Source organism: Chlorocebus sabaeus, chromosome 1 (assembly GCF_047675955.1).
Source record: "Chlorocebus sabaeus isolate Y175 chromosome 1, mChlSab1.0.hap1, whole genome shotgun sequence".
In the NCBI taxonomy this organism is placed as follows: Eukaryota; Metazoa; Chordata; class Mammalia; order Primates; family Cercopithecidae; genus Chlorocebus; species Chlorocebus sabaeus.
In genome coordinates this window covers 81,032,077-81,054,659 of record NC_132904.1, presented here as the reverse complement: position 1 = coordinate 81,054,659, position 22,583 = coordinate 81,032,077, and the positions used below count along the sequence as shown (strand labels likewise).

General features: G+C 37.0%; 1 protein-coding gene across 16 annotated transcripts in view; it reads left to right on the top strand.

Annotated features, from left to right (window-relative positions):
- Nucleotides 1–22,583, top strand: part of DLG2 (discs large MAGUK scaffold protein 2) — a 2,222,296-nt gene that overhangs the window by 1,229,362 nt on the left and 970,351 nt on the right. The window contains exon 1 of one of the 16 annotated variants that reach the window (XM_038004878.2): nucleotides 8,769–9,463. The exons of 14 other annotated variants lie outside the window; for them this stretch is intronic. In XM_038004878.2, coding sequence (XP_037860806.1) covers nucleotides 9,386–9,463 — 78 coding nt within the window. In that variant the 5' untranslated portion in view covers nucleotides 8,769–9,385. Of the gene's footprint in view, nucleotides 1–8,768; nucleotides 9,464–22,583 lie in introns of those variants that run through there. One more of the 16 variants, XM_073019959.1, reaches the window with a different exon arrangement.

Here is a 22,583-nt window from a genome sequence, read left to right as displayed (position 1 = left end):
TGGTTTTTTGAAAAGATCAACAAAATTGACAGACCGCTAGCAAGACTAATAAAGAAGAAAAGAGAGAAGAATCAAATAGACGCAATAAAAAATGATAAAGGGGATATCACCACAGACCCCACAGAAATACAAACTACCATCAGAGAATACTATAAACCCCTCTATGCAAATAAACCAGAAAATCTAGAAGGAATGGATAATTTCCTGGACACTTACACTCTCCCAAGACTAAACCAGGAAGAAGTTGAATCCCTGAATAGACCAATAGCAGGCTCTGAAATTGAGGCAATAATTAATACCCTACCAACCAAAAAAAGTCCAGGATCAGACGAATTTATAGCCGAATTCTACCGGAGGTACAAGGAGGAGCTGGTACTATTCCTTCTGAAACTATTCCAATCAACAGAAAAAGAGGGAATCCTCCCTAACTCATTTTATGAGGCCAACATCATCCTGATACCAAAGCCTGGCAGAGACACAACAAAAAAAGAGAATTTTAGACCAATATCCCTGATGAACATCGATGCAAAAATCCTCAATAAAATACTGGCAAACCGAATCCAGCAGCACATCAAAAAACTTATCCACCGTGATCAAGTGGTCTTCATCCTTGGGATGCAAGGCTGGTTCAACATATGCAAATCAATAAACGTAATCCAGCATATAAACAGAACCAAAGACAAAAACCACATGATTATCTCAATAGATTCAGAAAAGGCCTTTGACAAAATTCAACAGCCCTTCATGCTAAAAACTCTCAATAAATTCAGTATTGATGGAACATATCTCTAAAAATAAGAGCTATTTATGACAAACCCAGAGCCAATATCATACTGAATGGGAAAAACTGGAAGCATTCCCTTTGAAACCTGGCACAAGACAGGGATGCCCTCTCTCACCACTGCTATTCAACATAGTATTGGAGGTTCTGGCTAGGGCAATCAGGCAAGAGAAAGAAATAAAGCATATTCAGTTAGGAAAAGAAGGAGTCAAATTGTCCCTCTTTGCAGATGACATGATTGTATATTTAGAAAACCCCATTGTCTCAGCCCAAAATCTCCTTAAGCTGATAAGCAACTTCAGCAAAGTCTCAGGATACAAAATTAATGTGCAAAAATCACAAGCATTCTTATACACCAGTAACAGTCAAACAGAGAGCCAAATCAGGAATGAACTTCCATTCACAATTGCTTCAAAGAGAATAAAATACCTAGGAATCCAACCTACAAGGGATGTAAAGGACCTCTTCAAGTAGAACTACAAACCACTGCTCAGTGAAATAAAAGAGGACACAAACAAATGGAAGAACATACCATGCTCATGGATAGGAAGAATCAATATCATGAAAATGGCCATACTGCCCAAGGTAATTTATAGATTCAATGCCATCCCCATGAAGCTACCAATGACTTTCTTCACAGAATTGGAAAAAACTGCTTTAAAGTTCATATGAAACCAAAAAAGAGCCCACATTGCCAAGACAATCCTAAGTCAAAAGAACAAAGCTGGAGGCATCACGCTACCTGACTTCAAACTATACTACAAGGCTGTAGTAACCAAAACAGCATGGTACTGGTACCAAAACAGACATATAGACCAACAGAACAGAACAGAGCCCTCAGAAATAACACCACACATCTACATCCATCTGATCTTTGACAAACCTGAGAAAAACAAGAAATGGGGAAAGGATTCCCTATTTAATAAATGGTGCAGGGAAAATTGGCTAGCCATACATAGAAAGTTGAAATTGGATCTTTTCCTTACTTCTTATACAAAAATTAATTCAAGATGGATTAGAGACTTAAATGTTAGACCTAATACCATAAAAACCCTAGAAGAAAACCTAGGTAATACCATTCAGGACATAGGCATGGGTAAGGACTTCATGTCTAAAACACCAAAAGCAATGGCAACAAAAGCCAAAATTGACAAATGAGATCTAATTAAACTAAAGAGTTTCTGCACAGCAAAAGAAACTACCATCAGAGTGAACAGGCAACCTACAGAATGGGAGAAAATTTTTGCAATCTACTCATCTGACAAAGGGCTAATATCCAGAACCTACAAAGAACTCAAACAAATTTACAAGGAAAAAACAACCCCATCAGAAAGTGGGCAAAGGATATGAACAGACATGTTTCAAAAGAAGACATTCATACAGCCAACAGACACATGAAAAAATGCTCGTCATCACTGGCCATCAGAGAAATACAAATCAAAACCACAATTAGATACCATCTCACACCAGTTAGAATGGCAATCATTAAAAAGTCAGGAAACAACAGGTGCTGGAGAGGATGTGGAGAAATAGAAACACTTTTACACTGTTGGTGGGATTGTAAACTAGTTCAACCATTGTGGAAAACTGTATGGCGATTCCTTAAGGACCTAGAACTAGAAATACCATATGACCCAGCCATCCCATTACTGGGTATATACCCAAAGGATTATAATTCATACTGCTATAAAGACACATGCACACGTATATTTATTGTGGCACTATTTACAATAGCAAAGACTTGGAATCAACCCAAATGTCCATCAGTGACAGACTGGATTAAGAAAATGTGGCATATACACACCATGGAATACTACGCAGCCATAAAAAAAAGATGAGTTTGTGTCCTTTGTAGGGACATGGATGCAGCTGGAAACCATCATTCTCAGCAAACTATCGCAAGAACAGAAAACCAAACACCGCATGTTCTCACTCATAGGTGGGAACTGAACAATGAGATCACTTGGACTCGGGAAGGGGAACATCACACACTGCGGCCTATTATGGGGAGGGGAGAGGGGGGAGGGATGGCATTGGGAGTTACACCTGATGTAAATGACGAGTTGATGGGTGCTGATGAGTTGATGGGTGCAGCACACCAACATGGTACAAGTATACATGTATAATAAACTTGCATGTTGTGCACATGTACCCTAGAACTTAAAGTATAATAATACAAACAAAAAAATAAAAAAATAAAACACCAAAAAACTTCAATCATTTTCATTTTTATGAATGTTCGTTATGACAAAACATGAATAAAACTAAGACAAGTCAGAGATTGGAAACAGATATATTCAAAACCCATAATAAAAGATTAGTGTCCAGTATACATCAAGTACTTCACAAGTTAATAAGAAAAAAAAAAAAACACACATTTTAAAATGGGGAAGGGGTATGAACAGAAGAAAGTTCAAATGACCAATAAATGTACGAAAACATCTTAAGTCTCACCAATAATCAAGAAAATGCACATCAAGACTACAAAGAGTTAACATTATATATTATGTTTGGGAAACAAGAATGTCTGATTACACTGTGTTATATAGAATATTAAACTCTTATAAACTACTAATGTAAACTATTTAAATTACTAATAATGGCAATTGGGGAACAATTTGTAATGAATTAACATTAAAGCTGCACATGTTCTATGATCTACCAATTACATTTCGAAGGACCTGCTCTAAAGAAACTTATATGTGCTTAAAGAGTTACACGAGTGTTTATTGAAAATTATTTTGTAATGAATTTGAGGAGGTAGAGTGAAGAGATTTTACCTATATTATGAGGAACTTATTTCTTAAAAAATTAATCTGAATCAAATATGACAAAATATTAACATTTATTAAATCTAGATGGTAGGTAAATGTTACATTAGGTTCTTTACATTTCTGATGCCAAATATGATTAAACATATAAAATAAGAGACACACTATATATTCAAATGTTGAAGAATGAGTTTTGATTATTTTAAGAGGAGAAGATATAGGCTTTGTTCATTTGTAATTAGAGTTAGTGGGTGTATTATTTGGAATGTTTTATTCACACTTATCTACAACTGGCTATTTCTTCGGTGCAGAAATATTTCCATCTGCAGTCGGGCCAGTTTGTAGCATTGACTGTAATATATATATATATATATATATGTTAATAGTGACAATTTTTTTCCTATTGTCCATAGTGATAAAACATGCAGAGAGATTTAGCTATTCTTTTGCTTTTTAATATACATTAGCACTAATTATTGCACTTTCTCCAGCTAACATTTATTAGTGAGTTTATATCATATAAAAACTGAAAATCAGTAATTTTATCCCTGAGCATCATACATTTGTAACAAGGCCATTCTTCACTGAAATTTCTTTCTTTCTTTTCTTTCTTTTTTTTTTTTTTAATTATATTTTAAGTTCTGGGATACATGTGCAGAATGTGCAAGTTCGTTACATAGGTATACACGTGCCATGGTGGTTTGCTGTACCCATCAACCTGTCATCTGCATCAGGTATTTCTCCTAATGCTCTCCCTCCCCTAGCCTCCCCCACCCACTGACAGGTCTCGGTGTGTGATGTTCCCCTCTCTGGGTCCATGTGTTCTCGTTGTTCAATTCCTACTTATAAGTGAGAACATGCGGTGTTTGGATTTCTGTTACTGTGTTACTTTGCTGAGAATGATGGCTTCCAGCTTCATCCATGTCCCGGCAAAGGACGTGAATTCATCCTTTTTATGGATGCATAGTATTCCATGGTGTATAAAGGATCCCTTCAAAAAGAACAACAAACCAGTGCTCAGAGAAATAAGAGAGAACACAAACAAATGGAAAAACATTCCATGGTCATGGACAGGAAGAATCAATATCATGAAAATGGCCATACTGCCCAAAGTAATTTATAGATTCAATGCTATTCCCATCAAGCTACCATTGACTTTCTTCACAGAATCAGAAAAAAGCTACTTTAAATTTCATATAGAACGGAAAAAGAACCCATATAGCCTAGAAATTCCTAAGCAAAAAGTACAAAGCTGGAGGCATCACATTACCTGATATCAAACTATACTACAGGACTACAATAACCAAAACAGCATGATACTCATACCAAAACAGATATATAGACCAATGGGACAGAACACAGGCCTCAGAAATAACACTGCACATCTACAACCTTCGGATCTTTGACAAATCTGACAAAAACAAGCAATGGGGAAAGGATCCCCTATTTAATAAACGGTGTTGGGAAAACTGGCTAGTCATATACAGAAAACTGAAATTGGACCCCTTTCTTACTCCTGAAATTGGACCCCTTTCTTACTCCTGAAATATATTTCTTGATATATATGTGTCCCCAACTATATAGAGCTCTTTAAGAAAAGGATTGTACTTTATTCATTTACAGGCCCCTAAGTTTTGACACGTAGTAATATTCAATACATTTTTGTGGAAAAGCACTGTTTATCTTTTCACTCACACAAGTACTAATAAGAATATGTTATGTAGATGAGTCACGTGATACATATGTACTTAGAGCAAAATATAGCTGTTTTAATCTTCCCCTTTCTACTACTTTGTACAGAAGTAACTAATATCAAGACCTCGGCATTCCTCTGAATTGAAGTTAAATATTATGTATATATTCTTTACCAAAATATTCTATGTAGTATATATTCCACATTTGGTGTTTAATAATCAGCTAATCACTTTGAGAACCCAAGCCAAGAGGATCACTTGAGGCCAGAAGTTCAAGACCAGCCTGGGCAACATAGCAAGACCTCATCTCTACAAAGAGAAAAACTCTAAAAATTGCCAAGCGTGATGGTGTGTATCTACAGTCCTACCTACCCTGGAGGCTGTGGGAGGAAGATTACTTGAGCCCAGGAGTTCAAGGCTGCAATGAGCTATGATCATACCACTGCACTCCAGCCTGGGTGACAGAACAAGGTCCTGTCTCAAAAGAGTAATAATAATAATAATAATTTACTAACATCAGACATTAGCCAAAGGACTATCAAGTATGCATATCAAATATGCAAACAAAGCAATCAAAATCTTGGTGCAATTAATTTTTTACATTAACTTATTTATGGCTCAATAGATGTTTTGTTTGGTATATATTCAACACTGAAACTAAATAGCTTTTCAGGCCACCAGATATTAATTCCTTGGGTTGAATTTTGACTCTGTTTTTAAAAACAATTATCTCTGATATAAATAGATGATTTTTAAAAGAGAATCATTCATGTGCTAGGCAGAAAATTAAGAAAATCCTTTTCTTAATGGCTTGATTTAAACACTGTATTTACCTTGAGAATTCAGAGGAGGCTCACATAGTGTGTGTGTTGAAGCATGAACCCAAAGCTGCTTAAATGGATTAATGTTGCATCTCAAACTCAACTGCACTGGTAGGTTTCTGTCATAGGAGAAGCTTTAAAAATAAAATTATAAAGGAAAAGGTCTGTCCTGGTACTGATTATATACAGATGGAAAATGTCTGAGAATTTTGTTTTGCTTATACAGCAGAGCTGCAAATGTTATTTATCTCAATCAGCAGAGCAATGGTTAGAGACTAGTAGGATTAGCTGTAGGAAGCTGCCACCTTTACAGCAGACACATCTGCCCACAGAGAGCCAGGGAAGATGGTTGTATAAATATGGCAATGACTTCATTCAGTTGACATTATATCCATCTTTCAAGCAACGTTTGCTACTGAAAATTTTATGGCTATTCTTCTATTGAGTCTTCTAGTCCTTCCCAGTTTGTGGATTTTTCTATTTTGTCATAGACACACTTGACAAATATATTTTGAATATCTATGGTTTGCTGAGCATTTGCATAACATGAGCATGAGTCCCAACTGCCTATTTAAAAAACAATAGTTATTATTGTCATAAGTTATCTCTTAGCTGGCAGGGTCAATTTATTTTATAAGGATCTTATTCTGTAAAAAAATGTATGAAGCCTCTTGGTCAGGTGTGTGAAAAAGGTCACTAAAGGTTCAACATAAAAGCAAAGCCAATAAACAAACTGATCAAACATCAAAGATCTCTCCAAGCCTTAGTTTTAGTGATCCACGATGTCTTAACTCATGAAGAGAATGCAAAAATTACAGAAAGAGATCAAAAATTATGATCTGTCAGTTCTCCATCAGAGTAAATTAACACCCTTTGATTCTCTCTATGATATCAGTGGTTTGAAAGTTCAAGGCATTTTGTCTCACCTCTTTATAGTCTGATTCTATCTGAGGTGTTAAAAACAAAATTTTCTAATCATTAACTTAGGGACGATTGTTTATCCTCATTCTTTTTATCTACTTTAGTCTTTTATTTGAATACACTTTTAACTACAACATGGCTTGGACCAACCTGTGTGCAGAAATAATAAATACCTTCACATCACAGCAATATTAGAGTAAGCTATGGCCCTGCTGAGTAGCTCTTTGAAAACTAAGCAGGAGTTACCATGTATATTTATTCGTTGGATTTCTGTGGCACTTTTCCTCCAAAGAATACAGGGTATGATATGGAGAAATTTGCACAGGGGTTGCCTTAGAGTGTCAAAAGGAAATTGAAGGAAAGGAGCATAAAGCAAAAGAAATAGCTAATGGAAAAACCAAACCCTGGTTGGCAGCAAGGCATGTTAAAGGAGGTAGAAGAAGCTGGGCTACCCCAGGGGTACCACTGTTGACATTTTAGAACACTGAATGATTTCACCACAGCCTATGTATCTGGTGAGCACTTGAGATTTCTGTTCAATATTATTTGAAGACCCACAAGAATGATCATGGACTCATAGGGCAGGAAAGGAACTTAAAAAATATCTGCCCAATTCTCTTAATTTACAGATGAGGCACATCGAACCCAGAGAGAACAAATGAATAAATTAGAAGAAAAGTCAGGGTCAGAAACAAGATTATTCATTCCTTCAATAAACATAGATTAAATGTGTTGTGCTAAGCACTGTTCTAGGCACAAGGGTTACCTTAGTGAGTAACATGAACATGGGTTCTGACTACCAATGTCCTGTCTTACACTGCCTTGTTCTACCTCCATTTGCCTATGAGGGTATTCAACATCCTTCACAATATACTTTTTGTTGTTGATTCCACAGATCAAACTCTCTTAAGGAATAGACCTCAAGTGACTTTGTTAAGAGAAGGAAGTTCTTTTCCAAGTGTCTGCAAGTGTGTTGACATTTCTTTGATTCTTCAGTGCTCATCGGGTGCTTCTGTCAGATCAGCTGGAAAACATTTACTATATTGAGTCTAGTTTGTGTGCCACTGGAAGGCAGGCTTTCCTTGCCATCATGAGCAGTTTATTTTTGTCCTCTGGTAGGACTGCAAAGGGCTAAAACATCATCTCTCATTGGAGGAAACAGTTGTCTCTTAGCATGGACTTTACCTTAAAAGTTCCTCACATAATAGTCTAAACGCTAACATAATGGAAGTACTTAATGTTAGAATCAAATGTGAAAATTCTTCAAAGGAGCATGTTTTAAAAGTTGCCATAAATCTACCTCCCCAAAGGTGATATTTCAGTCATCCACTGGACACTGGATGTCACTACAAGAAAACCTGGGGTAAAAAAAAAAAAAAAAAAAAAAAAAAAAAAAAAAAAAAAGAGTAGATTGCTCTTTTTAGTTTAACGCTCGATTTAAACCCCTGTCCATCCTCCAGTACCTATCCCAAAAAACCATCCTGTAATAGAGGCCTCAGTTCTTTTACAGGTAAAACTAATGACTTATAAAACTATGGACCTTCACTCAGTTATTTGGGAGAACACTTCATCCTGCTCATTTAGCCCTTTGTCCCAGGCCAGTCTCTAAAGAAATAAAGTGTTTACCTTGTAAGTTGTGGATAAGGCTGTTTGGTGGGCAGAGAAGTTATATTCCTTGGACCAAATGGAGCTGGGGAGGAGATAAGAGAAGGATGCTTGTGTTTCCAGTCACCCTAACAGTCCTGATAGTCCTCTTAGTCCTCTTGGAGGATATGAGTGGGATTGGGTTCCAGGGACACCTGTTTGTGCCTGCAGGGACAGGTTCATGGTGGTTCTGCCTCTCCCCTTGCCTGGCAGCTCTCTTCCCCATGCCTGGCAGTTCCTGTATTGGCTGATTTACCTGCGAGGCTGTATGTGGATCTGTCTTTACGTGGTCACTGCCGCCAGCACGTACTGTCAAGATAGAGGGAAGCCAAAGCGAGGACTGTAACTGCCCAAGCCTAGAGCGGGAGGTGAGCTGCCTCCGGACTTGACTGCAGCTTCCCTTCCTCCTGACACACATGGAGTTTGGTGGCGACGGTGCCGGTGCCGAAGAACTGCAGACAAATACTTAGCCAACTGGATGTGTGTGAGCTGGCTACAAAGGCAGCGCCTGCCTCACCCGGACCTCCTGCTGGCAGGATGTAAATATACCTGCAGACTGGCCAAACAGGACTGCCTTTTCTCCCCCAACCCCTCCCTCCTCCCACCCTCTCCCTCTGCTAACCAGCATGAGAGGAACTGAGAAAGCAACAGCCTGCAAGTGACAGCTCCAGCCTAATTCTGTTCGTCTCTGAGCCGAGGTGGGAAGTTGATTGTGCGGCAGCTTGATTGTGAATTCCTTCCATTGGCATCGCTATGTTTGCCTCTATCTGGTATGCTAAGAAGCTGGGTCGCAGGTTCGTGCACAATGCCAGGAAGGCGAAATCAGAGAAGGTATGGAAAGAGTGGGGTTGAAAATTACCTTTCCGATTTGCCAATTGCCTGCTCTGGATCATTGGTCTGAGTACAGACGCAGTCTTTATTTGCTTGGGGTGAGAACCTGCCTCTCACTGTGAATGTGGTCCGTGCCACTTTGAAAAGGGGTAACACTTACAGCCTGGCTTGCTTGGAAGGGGAGCATTAAGGGTTAACCAAGATCATTGGCTATTCAAAATACATGGTGAAATCATCAATTGATAGAGTGTATTCACAGAGACTTAAGATTCCTTTAAATTACATAGGATGAAAGCAATTGAGCAGCTGCAATTTTTGCTTGTTCAGAGAGCTCTCTAGTAAACTTGTTGCTATACTGCATTATTTTTATTATTGTGATCTTTGGTTCTGAAGTGGGCATTATAAATACCTGAGCTTTTCTAAAGTATATGTGTTACAGTGTGTGTCCTAGGAGCATATGTCTGGGACTCTCAGTAACGTTGACTAGACTCTACAGGGGTGCTTGGTATCTTTTCACTAAGCCATCATTTCAAAATGTTCACAGTAAGCAAGAATTATATTTATAATCAGGTAGTTGTGGCCATTTAAAGAATAGATTTGCATTTCTTCTGTTCAGCATGACCAGTCATTTCCAGAGAATCTCTGTGTAGACTTACCTAATTAGTTATATTTCCCTGAGAAATTAAAATGGCCTATAAGTCCTAAGGTATATTACATGCTTGGAGATAACAAGATGATAGCTGACATCTCTAATTTCTCCAGTGCTTTCTGGGGCACTGTCCAAACTGTCATATTTAGGGAATCAATATCCCATGTGATAGGCATTGGGGAAACTTCCAAAGGTACCAAAATCTTGTGAAACAGATTTTTCGTATTCCTCTGAGGATATGATCTTCAGCCCAGTCTCGTTACTGCTTTATGTAAACTCATGATATTGACCCAGAGATGGCTTTCCTGGCCTGTGGCACAGTCCTTTCTCTCACCTAGAAAGATGCCTGCACTATAACTTGCTATTCATTCCTTCAGAGTGGAAATGATAAAATGAACAAGAATCCAGTGATGAACCAATATATGATTGTTTCTTTAGCTTGAGAAGAGAAAATATCATTGGAGTTCTGCCTTTAGTGCTGTAGCCTCTTAGAATGTCCAGATCTGACAATTATAGAACATGACTGACTTGTTATCTAATAACACTTTTGGTGGAGGAGAGTGAGGGGAGGATTGGGATAGAATTGGTCTCTTCTCCATTCTATATAGCCCAGATAAGAAGATTACAAGCTTAACTATTATGTATCAACTAATATCACATATATTGAAGAGTGGGCTTTTGAGGTTGTGTTTTGTTTTGACTTTCAAGTAATTTTGAAGGAAAGAGACTTGTAAGTGGGTCTTTTATTGGAACAAATGTTTTAGAAAAGTCCTTTCTTCCTATAAAAATTATAGGCTGTATGGATGAGAGAACTGTCAGAGACCACAAATGGCTCTGAAAGCCACTGGGAGATAATGTCTTATGCCAAATTAGTATGCAAAGAAAGTTGAATCTCCCAGAAGCACTTATTTCAAGCTTGGGCCCAAATGTGGGAAATAGCAGCTCTATGAAATTCAGTGTATAGAACCTAAAAAGACATTGATACAACAAAGTAATCTGAGCTTCTGCTTCTTAAGAAGCTAGTAAAGGGCTTTCAATCTGTCCCATCCATTTCTGTGATGGCTAATGTTTAAAACAAGCCAGAAAAAAACAAATGTGATTGTAAGGGTCCAAATTATTTAATTATCTTACTCAGAGAGTAAGATACATTTAATCAGGAAATCTACATTAGAGAACTGAAGGTTTGCTCTCTGAGTGATAAAGACCAAAGGAAAAATCAACTCTACTGCCTTTGTGCTAGCATGAGAGCTAGGAGGAGTTAATTTTGAACACTAGGGCATGATAAGCAACATGAAATAACATCTTGGCATTTTTAAATGGAATTTGTATTCACAGAGTTCCTGAAATAAATTAAAAGGTGTGTTACCTCGAAAAATGTAGGCACTCAGTCAATGCTTGGTGAATGGAAATAGTTCATTTATTTTGTATACCTAATTTTATAACATAGCTTATTTAAACCTACAATTTTAAATTAATTTTTTTCTAAGGGTTCAGTATGTACTTTAGCTGAGGAGACAGTTAACAAATAATACAACAAGCTGAATTAATTTACATAATGTATTCCTATAACATCAGAGATCATATAGTTTCTAAACAGTGGGGCATATAAAGTACTACTAACAACATGTTGTCATGGTTTATCAAGAGATGGAAGAAGATGTATAAAATAAGATTATTATCGAATTTTATTTAGAAAATGACCTGTATACTTAATTGTGAAAGATCATGTTTTAGCATTTGGGGAGATATATCTTTACAATGGACAATGATTGTGATTTTTAGTACCCTCTGTAAATTTTGAGCCTTTCTTTTTCTTCTTTTTTTCTTTTTTTTTTCTTCAGTAGGTAACAGTTTATTTCTTCCCACTCTAATAAAACAACCTGAACTCACTATAGCCCTTCACTTCTATTTTAACACTGAAAAGTATTTTCCTCAAGGTTGGGGTTAATTGAAAAGCTCTTAGTTATTAGGAACGTGCAAGATTAAATGCCATCCTAAACACTCAGTGTGACTTATTACTAGTTATCTGGTCTACTGTTTTGCCTCAGTTAATGTCAATAGAATTCAGTAGCATCACAAAATGACCATCATAATGCTCACAACAATAATAATATTAATGATAATAATCTCCATATACCATATACATTGGCATCTTTATATGTAAAAATTAATCTAATTATCACAACAGCCCTATTAAATAGAAAATATTTTTCCTGAATCCTAGAGAAAAGAGTAGCTAGCCCAAGGTCACAGGACTAGTGGTAAGTATCAGTGTTGGGATTTGCACCAAGTCAGCCCAAGGTATTCCAAAACTGATTCCTTGTATCTCTAGCGCTTTCCTCCTTCCACTCATCATTCTTCTGGATCCACTAATCTGTCTTGTCTGAATAAGGTTACTCATCATTTCTTATCTTGTCCCTCTCTTTTATATTAGAATTTCAAAGTGATAATGTTTACAGAATCAAAGTTACTGATTGTGTAACTCAACCTCTTTATTTCAGATAAGACTATACATAAACTATATTGAATAAATAGTTTTCTTTAATGTTGTTAAAGATTTTACATTGTTTGTCCTCTATCATTGGTTAAGTGTAGCAAACTTGTTTTGTCACCTATTACTCTTTTTTTTTTTTTTTTTTTTTTGAGATGGAGTCTCATTGTAGCTCATACTGGAGTACAGTGGTACAATCACTGCATACTGCAGCCTCAACCTCCCCAGATTCAGGTGATCCTCCCACCTCAGCCTTCTGGGTAGCTGGGACCACATGCATGTGCCACTACGCCCAGCTAATTTTTGTATTTTTTTGTAGAGGTGAGGTTTCCCCATTTTCCCCAAAGTGGTCTCGAATTCCTGAGCTCAAGTGATCCACCCACCTAGGCCTCCCAAAGTGCTGGGATTACAGGCATGAGCCGCTATGCCAGGATACCTATTATACTATTTGAATAGCTTTTAATTGTCATATCATTATAACCTTAACATTGACATTTGTACTCATTGCTTATTCCTATATAATTCAAAAATGTCTTTACTCAAAAAGGACCTAAATGCTTGGCAAGTATATATGTGCTCTCTTTTTGAAAAAAATCAAAGATGTTAGGTGATTCACGTTGACATTTTTCTAAAAAAGCTACATAAGAGATTCTTTGTTATTCCTTCATTAAAAAGTTCATTTGTACCAACAAATTCTATGAATGAATTTATTTTAAAAGTGATAATGTGAAATCCAGATTGCTTGGCTGGGATAGAATACCTCCATTTAAATAATTATTCCTTTCTTCTTTGTTTTGACCCTGTGAAATTAATTCAGAAGTTAGTATCTTACTTCTATGCCTGTTGTCACGTTTCAACTTAAATCGTTTAATTAGGCAATCTCCAGATTGTCTTACTCTAAAAGGCCAGTTGAAGAATCTTTAAGATAAATTGGAAGTGCAATGTCTGGTTACATAGTAATATACAAGAGTATTAAAATATCCAAATTTGTGAACCTTCACTACCCCATCAGCAATATAGTGCTTATTTCATTTGTTTTTGTTTTGATTTTTATGTTTCTTTATCTTTTAAGTGCGCATTATGAAAAGTACTTTCATGATGCATATAGGAAAGACTAGTGTCAATATTTGTAATTTTAACAGACACGCCTGTAGATGAGCTTGGCAGTTTATAACCTATGAGTGATGTAACCGAGCCCACATATCCTGACATTAGGCCATATTCACCTTGGAAAACTATTTTTGAATTTTTTTGACAGGGCCTCACTCTATGGCCCCGACTGGAGTGCAGTGTTGTGATCTCAGCTCACTGAAACCTCTGCCTCTTGGGTTCAAGCGGTTCTCATGCCTCAGCCTTCCAAGTAGCTGGGACTGCAGGCGTGTGCCACCACAACTGGCTAATTTTTTGCGTTTTTAGTAGAGATGGGCTTTTACCATGTTTTCCAGGCTGGTCTTGAACTCCTGGGCTCAAGCAATCCATCTTAGCCTCCCATAGTGCTGGGATTATAGGCGTGAGCCCCCATGCCTGGCTCACCTTGGAAAACTTTTTAAAAACCAGCACACTAGTTCTACTCTCCCTCTTGTCTAAACCAAACACATTAATTCAACATAAACTAAGATGAAGGATAAACTAGTAATGCATTTGCTGACAGTAGGACCAAGGAAAGAGAATTATGTCCTAGTGATCTTACTACAATATAAAGAGCATCAGGCTTTAGGTAAAGATTTAGAGGGAGGGGATTAAATTAGCCTTGCTCTCTGCTCTCCAGTCTGAAGTCAGTCATTTGGCTTCTCTGGCCTCAGTTTTCTCATCTGTCAAATAGAAATAACATTTATGCTTCAGTAGATCTCCAGTGTCCTCAAGACAGTGTTCAAATATCAATATAATCTATGAAACCCATCATGATATAGCCTCTGCTTTCCTCTCTATCATCATACCTTGTCCCTCTTCTATGAGCACTTTAAATCCAGAATTCTGAACTACCTTCAAATCCCTAAATGTCCCATGCCCTCTCTAGCTTCCAGGATTTTGCTTAATCTGTTTGGCTAACTAGCTAATCACTGCCTGGCTATACCCATCACTAATTCCACTCTAGCCTTAGGTGACATCACCATCACTAGGAAATTTTCCTTAGCCTCTACAAGCCCAGGATGGATCTATCATCAGCTCCCACAGCAACTTCTGCATTTGTTGTAATTATCTTCATTTTTCTGCAATCCTCAGTAGATTTGAAATGAATGATTTCTCAATCTTATTCAACATATTTCTAGGGTCTAAAAGAATGCCTTACATGTAGTTGTCTTTCATATGCTATTTAATTTATTTGAGGTTGTCATCAGTTATGAGATGTATCATTATTTCATCTATTACTAAGAAAAAGATTGCCAATGAAACCATAACACATTATGAATTGCAAGATGCATCTTGATTTCACAGGTGGTAAAATGTGTAAAAATGTTTATTCTTAGAATTAATAATATATGACATAATGGTGAAGAATGAATGAATTTACTTTGAGGATAAAATGAGTTAATATAAATAAAGTGTTTAAATATTATACTTGCTATCAAATTACTTTTATTTATCTGTTAATATTAATAGTCTTCATAGAGAAATATTATATGTAACACTGAGATATATCATATATTTTGACTTGTGCCAATCAGACTCAGCAAGTATTATGTGTGCTATTCTGAATTTAGGAAGGTAAATGATAAAGGGAAAAATGAAAATTAATATTATGAAATAGATCAAAAGATATAATCAAACTGGAACCATTTAGATTGCAGAAGACAAAGTTTAAGAAGCCTTCCAAACTCCCACTATATATTTACATGTCTAAACAACAATAGTTAATATTTATTGAATTTGTTCTATGACCTGAGAACTGTGAATGTGAAGACCCAGTGAGATTATTACTACTAGTTTTTAGAGAGAAAACATATCACCAGTAGGTGACTACGATTAGACACCCTATGTGATTCTAGACCTCGAGCTTCTCACTGGTAAATAATACTCTGCTTCTGTATGTTTGCGTGTACTATACATTGTGTGTATATATATGTTCTATGTAATACATATTATACTATATTTATAAAATCATGTAGGTTTACGTTGAGTTAGATACTAAGTTTATTTTTCCCATGAAAAATAATTTTTGAAAATATATTTAAATGCAAAATCTGAAATTTATCTCAGGCATAACAAGTGTCCTGATATTGAAGATTCACCAGTCCTCACTGATCATATTATTTCTATTTTTGCCTCGTAGTAGATTGAAGAGTGGTCTGACCTGGAGAGAAGAATGAATAGATTGTCCTCTTAGATCCCTTTCTTAGAGGCTTGTGATTCTCTCAAAGCTCCTCAGTTGTGAGCAGCAGCATGACTCAGCGCCAGTGTCTGCCTAGCTGCGGTGGCAGAGAGGACAGGTGTTTGTCCATGCTAAATGCAGCCCTGCAGTTCTCCTCTGTCACCTGGAAGGTGAATCAAGCAGCAAAATGGACAGTAACACCTGTTCTGAGGTCCCATAACTGCTGCCCACCCTGGCAGAGCACAAAGCACAACTTTTATTAGGTCAGGGAAAGTAGACAGAGAGAAAGGGCAGGATCAGAGAAATGGCCAAAGTGAGGGAAGGCAAGAGTAGGCTGCAGAGCAAGATAGTTGGTCACAAAACCACTGTAAAATTGTGACTATTTGTAGTAATGACTATTAAGCAGTTTACTCGAGCATTATTGCATGCACTTTACATGTGCAATCTCACCTAATTCTTACTTCTGAAATACTCTTATTGGCTGCAATTCCTTGTTTTTTTGTTTTTTCTGTTTTGTTTTGTTTTGTTTTGTTTTGTTTTCTTCTTTTGAGATGGAGTCTCCCTCTGTTACCAGGCTGGAGTGAAGTGGCGCGATCTCAGCTCACTACAACCTCTGACTCCCTGGTTCAAGCGATTCTCCTGCCTCAGCCTCCTGAGTAGCTGGGATTACAGGCACACACCACCACGATCAGCTAATTTTTTTGTATTTTTAGTAGAGATGAGGTTTCACCATGTTGGCCAGGATGACCTCGATCTCCTGACCTTGTGATCTGCCTGCCTTGGACTCCCAAAGTGCTGGGATTACAGGCATGAGCCACTGTACCTGGCTATTAGCTGCATTTCATAGATGAACTGAGGTATATGGTGTTACGGGATTTGCCAAAGGTCACAAGCGGTGGAATTAGCATTCAGGAACAGGTTTGCTGAATCTAAAGCCTGTGACCCTAGCCTCACTCATATTTTATGCTCTTCTTTAAACCTACCTTGAGTTGGATGGACCTCTGATATGGAGAAGAGAGAAGCTGGAAATGAGAACTGACTTCTCAGTTGTGGTCCTTCAGAAACCAGATATCCAGATAGCCTTGTTTCAGTGTAGTTTACAAAACTTTAAATGCATTTTTTTCTTAATATAACTTTAGAATGATATTCCTCTACCTGATATTGTTGAGTGATATTACATTGGGAAATGAAGATGAAAGGAGACATTCTCCCACACAGCAAAATTAGTTTAAGCATGATTATCATTGTAAAGATAAATTTGATAATCAGATAATCTATGTCTTATTTGCACATGTATTGCAGGAATGAGGCTACTGGAGAAGCCATCCCACTTTAAATAATGCCTCATAGTGTTTGCTTATATCTGAGGTAGTCTTATTTCCTCAAATATCTTATTAAATCTTTAATTATTAAACCATTATAAATCCTATCCTATTTGGTCTGGACACCTAGCATCTACAAGGTCCTCAATGAACCCTGGTTGGATGATTCACTTGGATGGGACACTCTCAGCTGTATTCAGTATAGGAATTAAGACCTGGATTAGAGGTCAGTAGGCCTGGGTGTTAACTGGCTCTGCCCCACAACCTGTGCCACCCTGGCTAAGTGTCCAAGCTTTCCTAGGCCTGAGTTCATCTGCAAGCAGATTCCTTCCAACTGAAACATTCTTTGATTCTAATTCTGATTTTCTATATGACTGCAGAATTCTTAAAGGGAAAGATTTGTACTCATTTGTCTTTGCATTCCCAGCACCTAGCAAAATGCCTAGCACTAGATAAAACAGAACATTATGCCAAATGACTGTGTACAAAAGGCCTGGGACTTCCTGGACCATTAGTAAAAAGAATATAATGGACACTCTGCCCACTTTCAAAGCGAGAGCATGATGAAAAATGCTCAGGGGCTCTTCTTTTTTAAATGCCTTCTTCTTTGAAGAAAGAGGAATTATGAGGTATTTTATAGCATTGTGTTTGAGGCTTTGGTAGTCTTCCTTTCTCACCCTCCATGCCACTAACACTGACGTAAAACAAACAGTAACTAGCATAAAGCCAGAGTCCTCTTCAGTCACCAACAATGACATCAAACTAAAATTTTCCAGCTGCCTTATCCCACATGCCACATCAGTACAAGCTTATAGTTGAGGATTCAATGTTTATTGTTTGAACACTCTCACTCTTACAATTCCAGTTATTTAGAGACTCTCAATCCCACCTGCTACAGACTGAATTGTGACCTCCCCAAATTCATATGTTGAAGCTCTAGTCCCCAGTGTGACTGTGTTTGGAAATAGGACTTCTAGGAGGTAATTAAGGTTAAATGAGGCCATAATGGTGGGGTCTTAATCTGAAAGGCTTGGTGGCATTGTAAGTAGAAGAGACAGTTTTATTCGATTTGTCTTCACTATGTGAGGTCACAGAGAAAAGGCAGCTGTCTGCAAGCCAGGGAAAGAGAGCTCACAGGAAACCATACCATGATAGAACCTTGATCTTACACTTCCCAGTCTCCATAACTGATAAAATAAATTTCTTTTGTTTAAGCCACCTAATGTCTGGTTTTTGTTATGGCAGTCCAAGCTAAGATATCACCTCCCACCATTGTAGATATATGTGATGATGTCTAATAAGGAGTGGTTTTCTAGTGCCCAAGGCCAACCTATCATCACCAGGTAGAAATAGTGTGATTTTTTTATTCAAAGTATGTAAGTTCTAATAAACACATGGATTCAGCAGAGTTAACATCACTCAATCTTTTGAAGGAGCTATGAGAGGTTATTTAAAATGGTAATATATTTTTTAAAAAGGAGAAGTAGAGGATAAGAGGAATTAATGAAATGCTTTTGGAGCATCGCTTTGGTTGTCTTTATAGTTGTCTAACCTACAGAGTAGGAGAAATGAATGCAAACTATTCACCCAACAAACTTGATAAAACAAAGAATACATTTAACTCACAAAATACTTTTCTTCTCTTCCACACCTACTTATTACATCAGGTCACTCTGATTTACAAACAGAAGTGATTGATTTTCCCTACCATACCATCCACTATTCCTCACAAGTTAGTCTTGGAGAAAGTTTGTACTATCAGAAGGGCTGCTCACTTTTCACCAGGGTTTGCAGCAAGAAATGACAAAATGAGTACCGTTAGAGGTATCAAGGTCCGTGTATTCCTGTGCTTGTTAGCAGTGCAGATCTATGTGATTTGACAGACATTTTGGTGATTCCCTAGCATGGAAAGGGTAAAAATGTATTTTCTGTGGAAAGGAAAAAAGGTATATTGGGGTTAGGGGAGTTGAGGGAGGGACAGTGTTTGGGAAAGTTTAAGAAGAATGAGAAAAATAAGTCTTTTTCTTGTTCCTTTGCTATTTGGACGTTACCCTGACATAGGGCTGACTTTCCTATATTTTTTCCCCTAAGATTCTTGTATAAGTTCTTTGTCATCTTCATTGACTTCTATCCTTTACCCATTTTGTGAATCCTCTTACTGGCACACCACCCAAGAACAGTAAGGCAGTGAAAGGCTATAGACCTGGCTTCAAGACTGATTGGGTGACCTTGAGCAAATGACTGCACCTCTTTGATTATTAGTGCTCTCATGTATTAAAAATGGTGATAACCACCTTTTCATGGGTTTTTGATTCAATTGAAATTGCACGTCAAGAATCTACCTATTGTAAAACCTTTTTCTTCCCTACCTCCTTTCTTTCCTCCTTCCTTCTCTCCATTCCTTCCTTCATTCATTTTTTCCTTTCTTCCTTCCTACCATTTATTTAAATATTCTGCCTAGTTCTAGAAAGAGTGAAAGATAGTTCTGCTTTACCTCTTCATCAATGATACCTCTTACTCTACTATCCCCTTGGGCTTCAGAATGAACTTTCTCTGTCACTCTGGGTTATAAAATGAGGAGGTGTGTAATTACATCTCTGTCTCTGGCTAGAGGCAGAAAATGACTAAAAAGAGCATCTTTCTTTAACGAGTTAGAATTGTTAGTATAATGACTCTGAGAGAGTTCTAAGTTTTTATTTCCTTTTAAATAATTTTCTAGATCCTCCTTATAAAATATTGTCCCCCACTCCCAGCCTTTCCCATACCTTCTCTCTTTCAAAATATACCACTCAACTTTTAAGAGAGGGATTCCCTGTTCTGTGAATGCCAATTAAAGTATATCACTTCTCCTTTGAAAGGAAGTGTTATGTGTTGAATGACTCAAGATGCTTATCTTCGAGCTGATAAATGCATCACCTGACCTTTGTTGCTTTATTTCAAGTCTTGGGAAAAAGAAGAGTCCCATGTAATGTTACTTTGAAGTTCAAAACTAGAAAGGACCTTCCTTTCATAGATAATAATAGTAATATTAATGAACATTTATTGTGTCTTTACTATGGGCCAGTCACTACTCTATGATTTTACATAAATTTAGCAATCTTCACAATGACCCTATATGCAAAGTACTATGATATCCACATTTTTACAGATGAGGCAAAGAAAGGTCAATTAATATGTCCAAAGATGCACAGTTACCATGTCCTAATGCCAAGATTTCAACCCAAGCTATCTGGACCTGAGTCCACATTCTTAACCATGATGCTACAATAACTTCTCACACCTTTCAAATGAGTAAGCTGAGTCCCCAGGTAATATGAGGTTTGGGAATTTTTTTGTCCAGTATCTCCCAATATTGATGGCCAAGTTTTGGAGATTTGGACCTAGATATTTGCAATTCCAAACTTCAACTTCATTGGCTCTATGCACCTAAGAGGTGTGCCCCTACATTTATTTCTCATGATCAAATATTGGGGAGTTTCAAGCACTACCATTAATGTCTTTGGTAAACAGTACCTGCTAAGTTCCTCTTTCATTTAACCAAAAGTATTATTGGTTATATTCATATTTTTGAGTGGTGGTATTGATAACCTTTCATGAAATTTTCAGTTATATAATTGATGTGACTTTACCATGACTTCAGTGCCCTGCTTCCATTAAAAGAAAAAAAAATGTCACCCAACAGGATGGCATTTGGAAAACAATTCCACACCAGTGGTTGCATTAATTGCTACTTTGAATGTTCCTGCTGTGAAATGAATGGAGTCACTTTGGATCTATTTCTTAGAAATAACCATTTTTATTACCTCTGCTCTAGGATGCACAGTTTTGAGATCTTCAGAGGCAAATATCTTCACTAACCACTTTCTCTGTTCCGTTTTCTTTCCATAAGTAATCCTTTTCACTGTTATGACCATTTTTAATGTTCTCAGATTTAATTTATGAAGGATAGGGGATGTTGTAGGATGATTTTGTCTCTTGTTATCTCAGCATATAGCATTCTGTTAACTTCCCAAGTGTAACATTTTGAGTATCATGTTTAATTCAAATATCCATTATTTTATTCAAGTTCGGTTTTTTCTTTATGTATGTGTAGAATTTACAAAGGCTTTATGAAAATGACTTTTGTAATACACAAGTAAGAATTTCCTTTAGCATTACTCATTTCTTTAGTGAGTGTTTTGAAAAAAGCAGGATAAAATGTAGTATGATGAATAATGCTTGTTAGCAGTTATCAGCTACACTAGGCCTTTTAGAAAACAAATTCCAATACAATTCAGATTAAATAATGCTTTCCATACTCCAGTTTCTTAAAATCACCTATCTAGTTGTCCTGAACAATTTGGAAGTCATATCTTCTCTATGTTTCTGGGTTGACCCTAGACTGACCCCAGGAAAATAAAATTTATGTAAAAAAATTATCTGTAGCCTTTGAAGTCAATTAACAATTCAACAAATACTCATTTGCCCCTTGGTATTAAAAAATACTTATTTGCACAGTACTATTAATAATACTGTGCTGGGACTTACAATGATGCACGGATACAAAAATGATCCAGCTATGGTTACTATCCTAGGGAAGTTTAGGTATAGATTGGAAAAAGAAAAGAAGCATACACAATTAAAGGCAAACACTTAGGAAACTCTGTACTGCTTGAACAGTTTAACAATATGCACGTTTTTCCCTGTTATTTATTCTGTCTTGCCCAGACCCTCTTTGTTTATTTGCTGACTCGTTAAGATTCTTGAGCTCTGTGATCATGCCTGATTGCAAACCACCTGGTATATCACTCATTCATTGAGCCTTGTTCTCCAAGATTATAATAAAACACACGTGCTTTGATTACATTCTTAGAAAGCACATGCGAATGCCCACAGTGTCCTACCCACACCAAAAAATGCCTTAAAGAAACTGTTCTTATTTTTAATACTTCTATTAAAATATATTGATACATAAAAGTAGAGTGTTTAAGAACATGGTTTCTAGATCCAGGTTTCCTTGTTTCAAATCCCAGCACTGCCATTTACTAGCCGTGGAACTTTGAGCAGGTTACTTAAACCTCGTGTGCTTCCTCATCTATAAAACTACCTATGAGACAGGCACTATTATGAGGATTGAGTAAATATTTTTGAATAACAGGTATTACCTAAGTGTTTTTTTTAATGAACATAATGTGACAAGTCATTAAAAAAGATATTATGTGGTGCACACAATTCTTTGGAGCTTCTCAGCTAATTGGCCAACTCTTTCATTTTCTGCCTCTGATCTTGACCTGTAGTAGGACTATTTTGAACAACTTTGTAATCACATGCTCCACAATATCAGCATGGATGGGCAAGCACATTTCTGC